Consider the following 13109-nt stretch of genomic DNA (forward strand, 5'->3'; position numbering starts at 1 on the left):
CTATTCTGTTCTGGTAATCATATGGTTTTGTTGGTTCTTGATATGGCTATATAGTGGTGTGTGTGTGTGTATATACACACACATTTGGTGGTCTGACAGAGTGAAGAGGGTTGAGAGATGAGTCAGTCATCTTTATCATCTTTAGTAATGTGTATTTCCTTTGTGTCAACTCCCACAGCTACAATTAACCACTTTTCTTGTTTCCACCGTAGGGTGAATTGTTTGCCAGCAAAATCATTGCTAGAGGGGAAGATCTGACCTCTGCCTTGTGCAATCAAAGACATGAGTGTTCTCAGAGAATTACATGGGATTGGGTACAGGGGCGGTGGTGGGGTTGTGGCCTCTCTGAGCGGCCCTACCCACTTTACCGAGGATGCTCCGCGACCCCCAGTTCCTGGTGAGGAGGGATCTGATGTGGACCTCCCAGTCCAGTCAACCAACACCCGTCCGAACACCCTTTCCCAAACCCTTGGCTATCCCCCGTTATCCTCATCATCTAAAATGGGGGATCCATCAAGTTACACACCCTCCTCATCGTCTGCGACTCCGCGTCGCCCTGATCTGGACTTGGGGTATGAACCTGAGGGCTCGGCTTCACCAACTCCTCCGTACCTGAAGTGGGCAGAGTCACTTCACTCTCTTCTAGACGATCAGGAAGGCATCCAGCTGTTCCGAAACTTCCTGTGCCAGGAAGGGTGTGCAGACCTTCTCGACTTCTGGTTTGCTTGCTCTGGGTTCAGGAAGACCAGCCAGGAGAAGAAGGCAAAGCTGGCCAAGGCCATCTACAGGAAATACATTGTAGACGGAAGTGGGATTGTCTCCAGGCAGATAAAAGCAGCCACCAAGAGCTTCATCAGAGACTGTGTGGGAAGGCCACATCCAGACCCTGCTATGTTTGAACAGGTAATTAAAACACTGATTTAATGCTTGTAACTGTTCCCAATAAGAGCAATGCATGTTGGATTACACAGGCCATTAGGAGATGTTTTCACATGCTGTATTTTGTCCTTCTCAGTTCTTTGAAATGGTCAGGTTCAGCCAGGCTAAGGGAAAAACAGCATTGGTGTGCAGGCTGACAGTTTACAGCAACTGAAACTGAATTGTGTCTGTTGGGAAAATAGCGTACGACACCCAAAAAAATGCCACAATTGGCTTTGGAGGCAGCGCTGTCCGGAGACTGGTGCTGATAATTTTATTATTATTTATTCATTTTTCTCACAACTTGAATCACTTCTCAGTACAATACAGAGTACACAGTTGGGGGCCACGTGTTTTTGGCCTACGCCTTTTGAAGCATTGCAGTTCAGTTGTATGTCAGTGTTTACTTCTAGATTTGAGGAACTTGACAGCCACATCTGCTTCCATCTTGACTGGTGTACTGGGCCTTTGAACAAGCCAGAAGTTGACGAGAGTATGTTTGTGTTTGTCTTCATTTTCTATGGAAGATTAATCGCATTGATTGGTAGATTAGTCACATTTTCAGTCAGAATAAATGCTGCACAACAGTAGTAGGCTTAAGGCTGATGTTAGCAACATTCAGTACTGCTCTACTGAAGAGACGTTTTAGGGGACAGGAACTGTGGCCAGGAACTAACACAGTCGAAATACGGTTATAGTATCTGAGAACCTCAAAAGGTTCTGGGATTCTCGATCATGTTCCTGTGGCCGTAAAGGGCTGTTACAGCCTTGTAGTACAATTTAAATACCATTTTAAAATATGTGACAGAGAAAGGATGCAACTATAGTATTGTACTATAGTGTATATAGTTCCGCACAGTCGGTGCCAAACCACAGATTTGTCCCCGTGTGTTTTTCTGTTCTAGTAAGTAAACCACAACAAAGGACCAAATCAAGTTAAGTTAAAGTTTCAGGCCTTTTGCTTACTCGCCCACCTGTGCCCTCTTTCGCCCTCGTTTTCTTTCATCTTTCTTCATTGCTCTTTTTTTGGTACGATGTGGGTCTCCTGAACGTGTGTTCAGACCACATACATAAGACACTGCTATCACAGATCTTGTTAACAGAGACTCGAGTCTCTGACTGTAGTTCTTTACACACATGACCGGTAAACAACACATTTACACAGAATGAGATTATATAATTGCTGTAATGACTCAAATTGGGCCAGTTTTAGTTTTCTCTGCAGACAACCTTCTCCCGCACTTACTCTTGCTTTCTTTTCTTTTACTGTTTTTTAGAAGATTCTGGAAGTTGTTTAAATGTTGTTTAAACGTTAGTAAATAGAATTTCCATCCCTAATTAAAGCCAAGTACATTCTGACCTGCGTTCATACCTGGTTAGTAGGACTGTCACCAAACCACATTGAGTGATGTATATTAACATTGACACTGACCTTGGTGTGGGCATAACACACATCTCCGTGTCAGAGAGAGACGGACTAGCTAGGTGGTCACATAAATGTGGGTTTACCCCGTGTCATTGTGTTTGAAGTGTCTGAAGTGGGTATTAGTTTGTTATAGAACCCTACAGTGATCATAGTAACCTCTGTTCATATTCAAAAGATAAGCAGTATTGGAATTGTGTTCAGCCTAAGTCAAGAGACAAGTTGAGAGCCATGAGCAAGGTCAAAACCTTTCAAACCATTAGTCTTTGTCTCAGTCTGAAAAGAGTATGTGTCATCAATGAGTAGGTGGACTTAATTAAGTGATTAGACATCGTGTCAAATGAAGGTAACATCTTCAGGCATCATTTAGTTTTGTACCAACTCTGAGTCCAAATATGTGACCACTGTGTTTGTTTTGTTCCAGGCCCAGACAGAGATCCAGTCCATGATGGAGGAGAACACCTACCCTTTGTTTCTTAAGTCGGATCTGTACCTGGAGTACACGCGGACAGGAGGAGAGAGCCCCAAGCCTAACCCTAGTGATCAGAGCCCTTCATCGGGTCCAGCCAAGCCTGTGCCTGGGTACTTACCCACACTCGCTGAGGATGAGGAGTGGAGGTGAGATGACGCACCACTAATGTCATATATTGCACAGGATCCATGTCTGTCATCTGGAATAATTCAACAATTAATTCAACTGACTTTTCTGAGCGCAACACTCATGAAATAATTAATGGTTCTGATGTTTGTCTCATTTAATCTCATTTTAGGTGTGGAGGAGGAGGAGTGAGGGAGGTGGAAGAAGAGAAAGATGAGGAGGAGTGTGGAGACACACCAGCTGGGAGGCTGACTCACAGCCTGCTAATGCAAACAGCACCGCAGAGAGCCACAACCAACAGGAGGAGGCCGGACAGCAGGGAGTACAGGTGTGTGTGTGTCTCAAGGTTATATTATTACCCATCACAATGTATAATATTGAAATATTTGATATCAGTATCGGATCATTTCCACATCATTTAGCCAACATTGGTAATGATGCCAATATTTTTCCTTTCATTTTGAATACCATCATGTGTAGTGTACACCAGTGGAGTTTACCCATTTTACTGTAATAATGAAGTTTGGTGCAAATGCAGCGTCTTTAAAAACACTGCTCTATTTGTAAATCTGCTCAAACAGGACAAATATATACAAGTACATACCATCCTAAGGAAAGTTGAATAATGCTTGTTACACTCATGTAGAAGCTATAAAAGATATTATTTTCTGTATAAAATCCAATAGTTCTGTTACAATGTTCTTTTAGAAATTGTGTGAAAATGACATAAATAATATCTGAATATTGAAGAAAAACAATAAACCAAGCCTACTGAAGAAGCAACCAAACATGAGAAGTCAAGAACATGTCCTGGTCATAGAAATTGTGTTTAATGTAATGGAAAATGTACTTCTGGCTTTATGCTGACCCTTACCTGTGTGTGCATGCATGTGTACATGTAATCAACATTTGATTGTGAGCTCACTACATTATAATCTCTCCACTCATTCTCAGACCATGGCGGGAGCCGGTAAACCCATACTACGCAAACATGGGCTATGCTCGTGCTCCAGCAACCAGTGCCAATGACAGTGAGCAGCAGAGCATGTCGAGCGATGCAGACACACTGTCACTGACCGACAGCAGTGTGTGAGTACACGCAGATGAAACCAGAATTACTGCATATATTTGTTTGTCATTCACCCCTTCATTAACTTGGTCACTGGATTTAAACATGTTTATGAATGAGCTGTTAAGATCCGCGTTTGATTGTTTATCCGTGTCTTTGTGTGCAGAGATGGTATTCCTCCATACAGATATCGGAAGCAGCATCGTAAAGAGATGCATGAAAGTGCCAAAGCCAATGGACGTGTGCCCCTACCTCATATACCTGTGAGTCATACAGACACAACTCAATTTAGCCTCATATCAGCATTCACAGCTGCATTCATGTAGCATTAATGGTAACTTGAACACTGGTGACCGGCGGGAATTTGTTTATCAACATGCTGTTGCAGGTTTAATTATTACAACAACAAATAGCTGAGAGTGGGTTACCCTGTCACACAATTTTGTGTTATGTTAATACATAACATACTGAGACAGACAAACAATTATGAGCTTCCATAATTTTTTCCTTAATCAGAATTAGTGCGTCTGTTTTATGTCTTTTCTGTCACAGTGTCCTGCTCCTTTTTGTGCAATGAACATGTTAATGTACTAAAACGACATCTAAATTTTAGCAGCAGATGTGTATAGGAATTTGTTTCATGTAATTGTTGTGCTTGTGTCTATATACAGCGCACGTACCGCATGCCAAAGGACATCCACGTAGAGCCCGAGAGGTTTGCAGCGGAGCTCATCAGCAGGCTGGAGACGGTTCTCAGAGAGAGAGAGGCTCAGGAAAGACTCGAAGAGAGGCTGAAGAGAGTACGACTGGTGAGTGTATTTCTGTGTTTGGGTTAAGCTGTAATTAATTCCAGTTCTTCCCACTGTGTTGATGATGTTTTTTTCCTCAAAAATATTTGGTGAATTATGAGTGAAATTCACATTAAATTTAGAACTTTTACAGTTTATTTTTTAGTAATGAGAAGCTGTGTGGTGTGGCCGGCAAATCGGCTCACAGTGAGTTCAGCAGCCGCACAGGAGAGACTTTATTTTTATAACTAAACTATGGCTATGACGCACACTTTTATTTCTTTGACTGTGGAAATCTAACACACAAAGACGGGTATATTAAAAAAGCAGGAACCACAAGCTCATGAGAAAAGACAGTGATAGTCCAGAAGTGTTTATGCGGCTGAAACTAGCAACTCGGAGTCGACTTCGAAAATTCTGATTTGATTGCAGCCCTAATTGTAAAATATGTTTTAAATTATGTTTGACTTTATTCATGTTGGCCTGCCAAAGTGATTTTTATCTTCCACTGACAACAAAACCTTCATGTAAAATAATTTTTGGCTTCTGTCTAAATATTCTCGGACTACAATTTCATCATCACCAGCTCACACTGACATACAGCATCACCGTACAACAAGCTGTAAACACTGAGAACAAAAGCTAAATGGGATTATTGATCCTCCTGCAGGGCTACATGGTGGAAGTGAAATTTGTGCTCAGTTCTAAATGTTATATATACATATAGTATTTTGTGCATTCATCTTGAAAATGAATTCTGTAAAAATAACATATGTTGCTGAGTTTGTTTTTTGTCCTTGTGGGAACAAAAAACTTTAACGCATACAAGTTTGCTAACAACATTTATTCATTGTATTTCTCAGTCCTTGTTCTTGTGTGTACATGCCGGTTTAAACAATGTACATGTCCAGTTGGAGATGAAACATTTGTCTCCTTCTCCAAACAGGAAGAAGAGGGCGACGATGCTGACATCTCCGTGACAACCTCCATGTCTTCTCATAGCATACCACTCCCCCTCCCCTCATCGTTTCCACCTCTCTACGGCGCCCGTTATTCAGAGACCACTGCTAACACGGCAACAGTCACCACTTATGGCAGCCTGGTTGCCATGGAGGATTCCCATGACGACGACCCGGAATCTATTTTGGACGAGCACGTACAGCGCGTGATGAAAACGCCGGGCTGCCAGTCGCCAGGGGCAACCAACAGCACCTTAGGAGGAGGGGGTCGACATACTCCTCCCAAATCATCACGTTCACCTGATGGAGGGACCGGACCGCCTCACTACCCTCCACATCGAGGGGGAGGTCACAGTCTGCCTGCTGCTGGGGTCAAAGGTAAGAGGCTGTGGAGGGGAAGGAGAGGGGGGTGAGAGATTGGAGGGACTGAACTCCCAAACACCAAATACAATGTGCATGAAAACATCCACCCCTTTTATTTTTGATCCCTTGACTGCCACATCCCGACTATTGAACCATAACTCCTCTCTCTCTTGTCGGATGATGGTAAATCATCCTCTGTGGTCTTGTAGCCATCACAGTGAACAAGATATCTATAGATTTCTTATTGTGAGAAAATAACATGAAAAGACCCAAACCAACAATGTATTAGTCCCTCACTCCATCCCAAGTCCATCGGTCCCTGCTGAAGACGTGAATCTTAAAATTTAAAAAAAACAGGAGAAAATTGTGCTTGTTGGGGACTATTTTCAGCGGCAGATGAATACACATTTGGTGCTATAGTGAATATTTACAGCATCAGGACAGTGTGTGTGCCTTACCAGGATCAATTCATTGCGGGTTTTGGTCTTTTCATGGGATTTGTTGACTGTGGGAAAATTATAGAATATCACAAAAGTAGAGAAAAAGACCTTGACGTGCCACAGTCCTGGCTTTATAAAGATTGCATTAAAAACATTTCCTGGTGAGCCATAGATGGGAACATTGACTCTTCAGTTGCAGAATCATGTGAGTCCTGAATCCAGGGCACCACTTCATATTTAATTTCTGTTCTTTATATTATGCTTCAAATGCCGTGTGGGCATTTTTCACATGCCAATGCGGGTGTCAAATGAAGCTGCAGCAGTGGTGCTTTTTTTTTTAACATGAGTTGAGGACATATTGAAGAGAGGCTAGTATGTCCATAACAGGTCTTACTGTGATTTCCTGCCTGTCTCAGGTATGCATCACCACAAGCAGCCGTATCACCACAGAGGAAGAGAAGGGCAGGAGGAGGCGGGCTCTAGGTCTCAGGCCAACTTCTTGTGGAACGGAGACCCAGCAAACCAGTATCCAGGGAGAAGTCGTAACTACGCTGATGGGGCTGGAGCCAGCACTATTGAGGGCATGGGTTACAGGTAGGTGATATTTGCTAGGTTTACAGCAAACTGTATGTGCTGTCTTGTATTCAGATGACCTCAACTGGTTTGTGTATGTTGTTACCTGTTTGTTCTGCAGTAGTAAAGGCAGCACGCTATCACGGCGAGGTTGTAAGAAGGCATCGGAGACATCAGGCAAAGGGGATGAGAGTGGGCGTGGCATGGATGCCCAGGTACCACATGAGGATCTGGAGAGAAACCAGAAGATCCTGCAGTGGATGATGGATGGAGACCGACAAAGGAAGAGCACACATGGGTGAGTAATATCACATGTATTACTCATGATTAGTATTACAATGTAATTCCCAATTATTAATAATTTTAAGATATTTTTAGAAATGTAATTATTTATGTTTATTTTAAATATTTTATTAAGGTTGTGATGATTTACCAGTTCAAACTGATTAGCCAGTCTTCATGTTAAATAGGTATTTAGATAACAGGAGAATAGAAGCCTCAGTAGATCAGTAAACTCAAAACATCAATTATGTATGTGGCGCTTGGGTGCAGCGGAAACGAGCTGTCAACACCACGCTGACATATTATCACCTTTGTTTCAGTTTATAAAGCAAGCAGTTGCCCATTTACACATCCAGCAGACACGTTAGCATTCATTTGGAGTCGTGTTTGTGTCCATCTGATGAATATAAGTCAAGTATTTACTCTCCTTCTTAGCCCTGTTTTAGTCTCCAACTCCTGCGGGAAATATTGGTCTCTTTAGCTGTTAAATGCTCCTCTATGTTCACCAGCTAGGTGCTAACTGTGTCTGTCTGCTGTTTGGTTCTGGGCAGGCTGCATACCGTGGGTTTTTTAGAGTGAAAACCAAAATGATAAATTTGTGGGCCGGAAAGCCAAAACAATGAGCTTGAAAGAAGCTGTGTGCTCTGTAGAGCTGAGGGGAAGTGCAGAATCAGATGAGGATTTTCTGTGGGTTTATCACGACGAACGACCCCTTTCACATTACTCATAGTCATTTGATCCATTGTTGATCAAAAAATATCAATTATAACTGCTTTAACAAAATTGTGCAAATGAGAATCTGTTTCAAAAGGCTCTGCTAGTCTCTGTCGTCATGTCCACCAAAAAATGCACCCACACTTATACCACACCTCCACAAGTGCTTGATATAAAGAAAAGAAAACATTTTAGCACTTTACTTATAACAGTATTCTTTATGCACAATGTCTACCACAGGTTAATGGTTACCTTTCCTTCAGAAAGTGGGTTGTTATCAATCCAGCTGCATAACAAATTGTTCTAGATGCTCCGAGTCCTTTACTGTTTGTAGAGCTGTAAATAATTCTCAATGGGGGCGACGTTCTCTTCTGTATATTTTTATTCAAGTCCTTTTGATATTCATCATGTCTCCCTCCCTGTTGTTTTTCCAGCGGCAGCACCAGTAGCTCCAGGAGGACTGGAACCAGCAGCGAGTCGCCACGCCCAACTTCAGTGGAGCGACCTGGAGCTGTGCACCCCTGGGTGTCTGCCCAGCTGCGTAACAACCCTTCTTCAGTGTCCCCTGTCATCCCCGGTTCATCGTCCGCCCAGGTCCAGCCCTCGCACCCTTTCATCCAGGACCCAGCTATGCCCCCCAACCCGGCTCCCAACCCCCTCACCCAGCTGGAGGAGGCTAGGAGGAGACTGGAGGAGGAGAGGAGGAGGAACGCACTACAGCAGGCCAAGCAGAGGTAGGTGTCAAGTCAAGAGGGCTTGTGTCTGTGTTTGCATGTATTCTTATTTGAGTGTTTTGACACGGATCTTGCTTTCTCTAAAGGCATAAGTCTGGTAAGCGGCAAGTGTGTGAGAACATGACGGTTGCTTACTACTTTTGTGGAGAGCCAATCCCATACCGAACGTCAGTCAAAGGCCGGGTGGTGACTTTGGGCCAGTTCAAGGAGCTGCTTACCAAAAAGGGCCATTACAGGTGAGAACATCTCATGCATATATTTAAAAATGTATAGTGTGGGTGGGCATTGTCCCATTTTGTCGTTGTTTGGCTCCAAAATAATCAATCATGTCTGGTTTTTGTGTGCAGGTTCTACTTTAAGAAAGTGAGCGACGAGTTTGACTGTGGTGTCGTGTTCGAGGAGGTTCGTGACGATGATGCCATCTTGCCTATCTTCGAGGAGAAGATCATCGGGAAGGTGGAGAAGGTTGACTGAAATTTGGGGACAGGAAGATGACACAGAATTGCAAAAAGATCATTTAAAAAAAAAAAGGAGATGGGAAGATAATATTGGGGTTGGATAGAAATTCAGCAGTGAGAAAACGAACGAAAGAAAGTAGAAAGATGGCTGGAGCGATGTATGACAGAAGGGAGATTGCGCTGCATGGTAGAAGCTCGAGTATTAAGGAGGTGGTTATTTTTATGGAATATCTGGATATCTGCGTCATGCCTGGATCAAACCCACAAACAGCGAAGAAGCTTGGCCAGATGAAACAGGAGCGGAGGAAAGGAACATAAATTATTTCACCTGTCTTGTCTCCACTGTGGATAATCGAGGAGCGCTGTTGAAATCTGATGTCTGACCAGTCTTCCACTTACACTGCGATGGATGGAAAAGGGTGAGGGGGACTGCTGGAAGGAGAGAGGATAAAGTAGTCTTCCACTTCTGCTCTGGAGGAGTCTGTCCTCCGCAGACCATTACGATGCTGCTACATTACCACGGAAACTCTTCAATCGGTGCTTGGGACAGTAAAGAAAGCAGTTTTGTTCCATTCGGGAGTCTCGCTGCCTTTTGCTGTCTCTGTTCCTCATCAGCTGGTGACAAGGGGAGAGGACAGAGGATTTTGGGGAGTGGAACTTTAGCCTGCTTCTCCTCTCGTTGACTTCATAGCCTCAAAACAGAAACTTTCTCACCCTTGATTCCTAGATGTCATGTAGTGATCTCTCACGTCAACATGTTCAGACAACAGTTCTCCACACAACTTGTTTACCAAAGCTACATATTTTTGATAAGACAAGTAACCTACTTGTTTCATTTTTTTTGAATTGTGTATGTACAAGGCAGGTACTATTACTTATTAATGCAGCCTAATTTCGTTATATCTCAACTTAATGTTGTATTATTGTGTATGTTTTGAAGCTAGTTCATTAGTCATTTCAGGGCAGCCATTTTGTTTGTTTTCCCTCTACAAAACATCCCTGCACCTCAATTCTGTACTGTTTACCTTTGAGTGTGCAGTTGTGTTTTCATGCGCGATGGATTTTAATTATAGGATTGCTTTTTTTTTTTTCTCCACCTTCAAATATTCTCATGAAAAGCAAGAGCGCACACTAAAGATGTGCCATCTTTGACCACAACATCTGTTTATTTTAACAGGTCACACTGTCCCCTCATGTATGTCATATTTTTCTGCTACACTGAGAACCTGTGTACGTAACTCCGAACTCAGTCTAGGTGCCTGCCTGGCCAGTGCCATTAACTATCTAGAATGCTTATTCTGAAGCGTGTTGGTGAGTGTGAAAGCCTGTGTCATGTATGCCTGAACTCAGCCAAAGAGCATATCGTGCGTCCCGTATGCCTACATGCGTGTGTCTGTGCAGTCCAAGTCCACGAGTATCAAATGTATTTTTTTCATCTTGAGCAGAAGGGAATCTTCTTCCTCTTGCAGATTCCTCAACTTCAAACATTGTAGCTTAACACTGAGTTTAAAATCTGCAGCTTATCTCAAAAGAATAGTTTGACATTTTGGGAAATGCTCTTATGTGCTTTCTTGCAGAGAGTTAGGTGAGAAAATCGATACCACTCTGATGTCCGTACAGCAAATATAAAGCCACAGCCAGTACTTGGTTATCTTAGCTTGGCATAAAGTCTGGAAACGGCTACAAATTAAACAAACTAGGGCTGCAACTACTGATTGTTTTTATCATCGATTAATCTGCCAATTTTTTTCTCAATGAATCGATTTGTCTATTAAATGTCATCCCATCACAGCCCAAGGTGATGTCTAAAACCTGCTTGTTTTGTCCGACCAACAGTTGGAAGCGTTAAGATTTTTGGTTTACCATCACATAAGACACAAAAGCAGCAAATCTGCACAATTTATAAACTGGAACTGGAGAGTTTTGAGCATTCTGCTTGAAAAATGCCTTTAATATTTTACCAGAATTGTTACCAGTTATTTATACTCGTCATATGGATTGTCTAATCAATTAATTTAAGTTTCACCTCTAAAACAAACTAGATATAACGTGTTAATTTGTGAGCCTTAAAGGTGCTGGTAGGTTTTGTTACCCTTGGACAGAGCCAGGGTAGTGGTTTCCCCTAAGTTTCCAGTCTTTACGCTAAGCTAAGCTAACCATCTGCGGGCTGTAGCTCCATATTTAACACACTGACATGAGAATCTAGTTCTCAGCAAGAAAGCGAATAAGCGTATTTTTAAAAAAAAATGTCAAATTGTTCCCTCAGACTCCTCACATCAGTACAGTACTGCAGTAAGGCCTTGAGGCCTGAATATCATAAAGCACCGTGCAGACAGAGCACTGATCACACACCAGCTATGTAAGCTGAATGTAATTTGACTTTTTTAAACTTTTACCTGTTATGTCCTCAAAGGAAATCTCCTCATTGGTCACGTCATCATGGCTGTCTTCAGTATTGATCTCATACTGTTGGCCTGATTGAGTGTTTTGTGTTATCTATGCTGGTAGTTAATTGAATGTGTTCATCAAACAAAGAGGTCCTACCGTACGTCGTGCAGGAATGTGTAATACAGCTTGTCCTGGGTTTCTGCCCAGTAAGGGAAACATAGGATCCGAAAACATATTTGTCCTCACTTCAACCCATTATGCCTTCAATATGAAATTTAAAATTTAGATATGTATTTGTTTATAAAAAAAATGTAATTTTAATAATCACCAAGCATGTTCTTTATAAGGAATGTTTTCCTGATGAGTTGAATTATCTATTTTTTGTTTTAATGTTTATGTGCAAACTGCTATGGCCCTCTGATATATTTTATCCGTTTTGTTAGAACGCCCAGGGACAGTTGAATGACAACATTTGTTAAGAGTTGTTTCTTGTGATTATGATTCGATGGACAAAACAAAACAACTGCGTCTGTTGTGTTGTCAATTTGTGTGAAACACAGTGCCTTTATCATGTTATCTTTCGAAAATATCTTTATTGAACCAATCCATGCTTTTTAATGTAAGTTTTTATTTTCAGTTGGTCCCGTTGTATTTTTAGCTGCAGTCATGCTTGCTCACTTCTGTTCTGATAGATCCTCTGCTGTAAATATGTACATTATCATTTCATATGTGTCTTCAGACCTGCACCACATGTCCATGGTGTTTCTGTTTTTCAAAGGTAAACGCCAAGATGTCACTGTGCTGGTTCCACTTGTAAATTTCTTTTAAAAAGGTACTTCATAATAAAGATGTTGAATAAACACTTCCTCTCCTTTTCATTGTTAATACGTCATCCTCTTTGTTCACCTAAGTTTCCTTATTTCCTTATTGACTTTACTAACACGTAATACTGCACGTGCCTTTTAACCCTCTGTTTTTGTCATAAATTAAGACGATGCCTCCTGGAGTTTTAAACACCATAGGCAGGTGTAATTAATGATAACATTAACGATAGCTCTGTTCTATTTAAATGTCCCAGTAAGCCGTGACTGAGCCAGAACAATACCAGGACCCTGAAAAAGAAGCATCTAAATGGAATTCAGCCATCATTCATTTAATTATTTACCTGTTTTTCCTACTGTGACATGTCAAAATGGCCCAGTGAAAAATGCCTATTTCTTTGCATTGCATTGTAAGGAGGAAGTATTTTCCACCAGTCTATAAATACTTTTCTACATGGTCAGGATCTGTGGTGGAGTACATTTACTCTGGTACTGTGTTTAATTTTGAGATTCTTGTGCTAGTGTTAGTATTTTGTGCTACATTCTACTTAACTTCACTACAATTCAGAGATAAATATTGA

The 13109-nt window shown here is 41.9% G+C and overlaps 1 protein-coding gene across 1 annotated transcript; it reads left to right on the forward strand.

Moving 5' to 3' along the window:
* Positions 1–253: 253 nt before the first annotated feature.
* Positions 254–10035, forward strand: LOC139295177 (axin-1-like). Its single transcript, XM_070917307.1, has 12 exons — positions 254–903; positions 2766–2959; positions 3112–3267; positions 3894–4028; positions 4175–4271; positions 4680–4817; positions 5743–6133; positions 6975–7152; positions 7253–7429; positions 8562–8861; positions 8948–9097; positions 9209–10035. Exons 1-12 carry the CDS (start codon positions 283–285, stop codon positions 9333–9335), a joined length of 2664 nt encoding a protein of 887 aa, XP_070773408.1. The 5' UTR covers positions 254–282; the 3' UTR covers positions 9336–10035.
* The last annotated feature ends 3074 nt before the right edge of the window (positions 10036–13109 follow it).

The sequence above is a fragment of the Enoplosus armatus genome, chromosome 2, assembly GCF_043641665.1.
Source record: "Enoplosus armatus isolate fEnoArm2 chromosome 2, fEnoArm2.hap1, whole genome shotgun sequence".
NCBI lineage: Eukaryota > Metazoa > Chordata > Actinopteri > Centrarchiformes > Enoplosidae > Enoplosus > Enoplosus armatus.

What these genes read in the sequence shown, in the direction of transcription:
- LOC139295177 (XM_070917307.1), top strand. Translation starts at nt 283, where the DNA reads ATGAGTGTTCTCAGAGAATTACATGGGATTGGGTACAGGGGCGGTGGT. An exon ending in TCACTGACCGACAGCAGTGT is followed by an intron (nt 4,029 to 4,174) that starts GTGAGTACACGC and finishes CTTTGTGTGCAG; the next exon opens with AGATGGTATTCCTCCATACA. An exon ending in GCCTGCTGCTGGGGTCAAAG is followed by an intron (nt 6,134 to 6,974) that starts GTAAGAGGCTGT and finishes TGCCTGTCTCAG; the next exon opens with GTATGCATCACCACAAGCAG.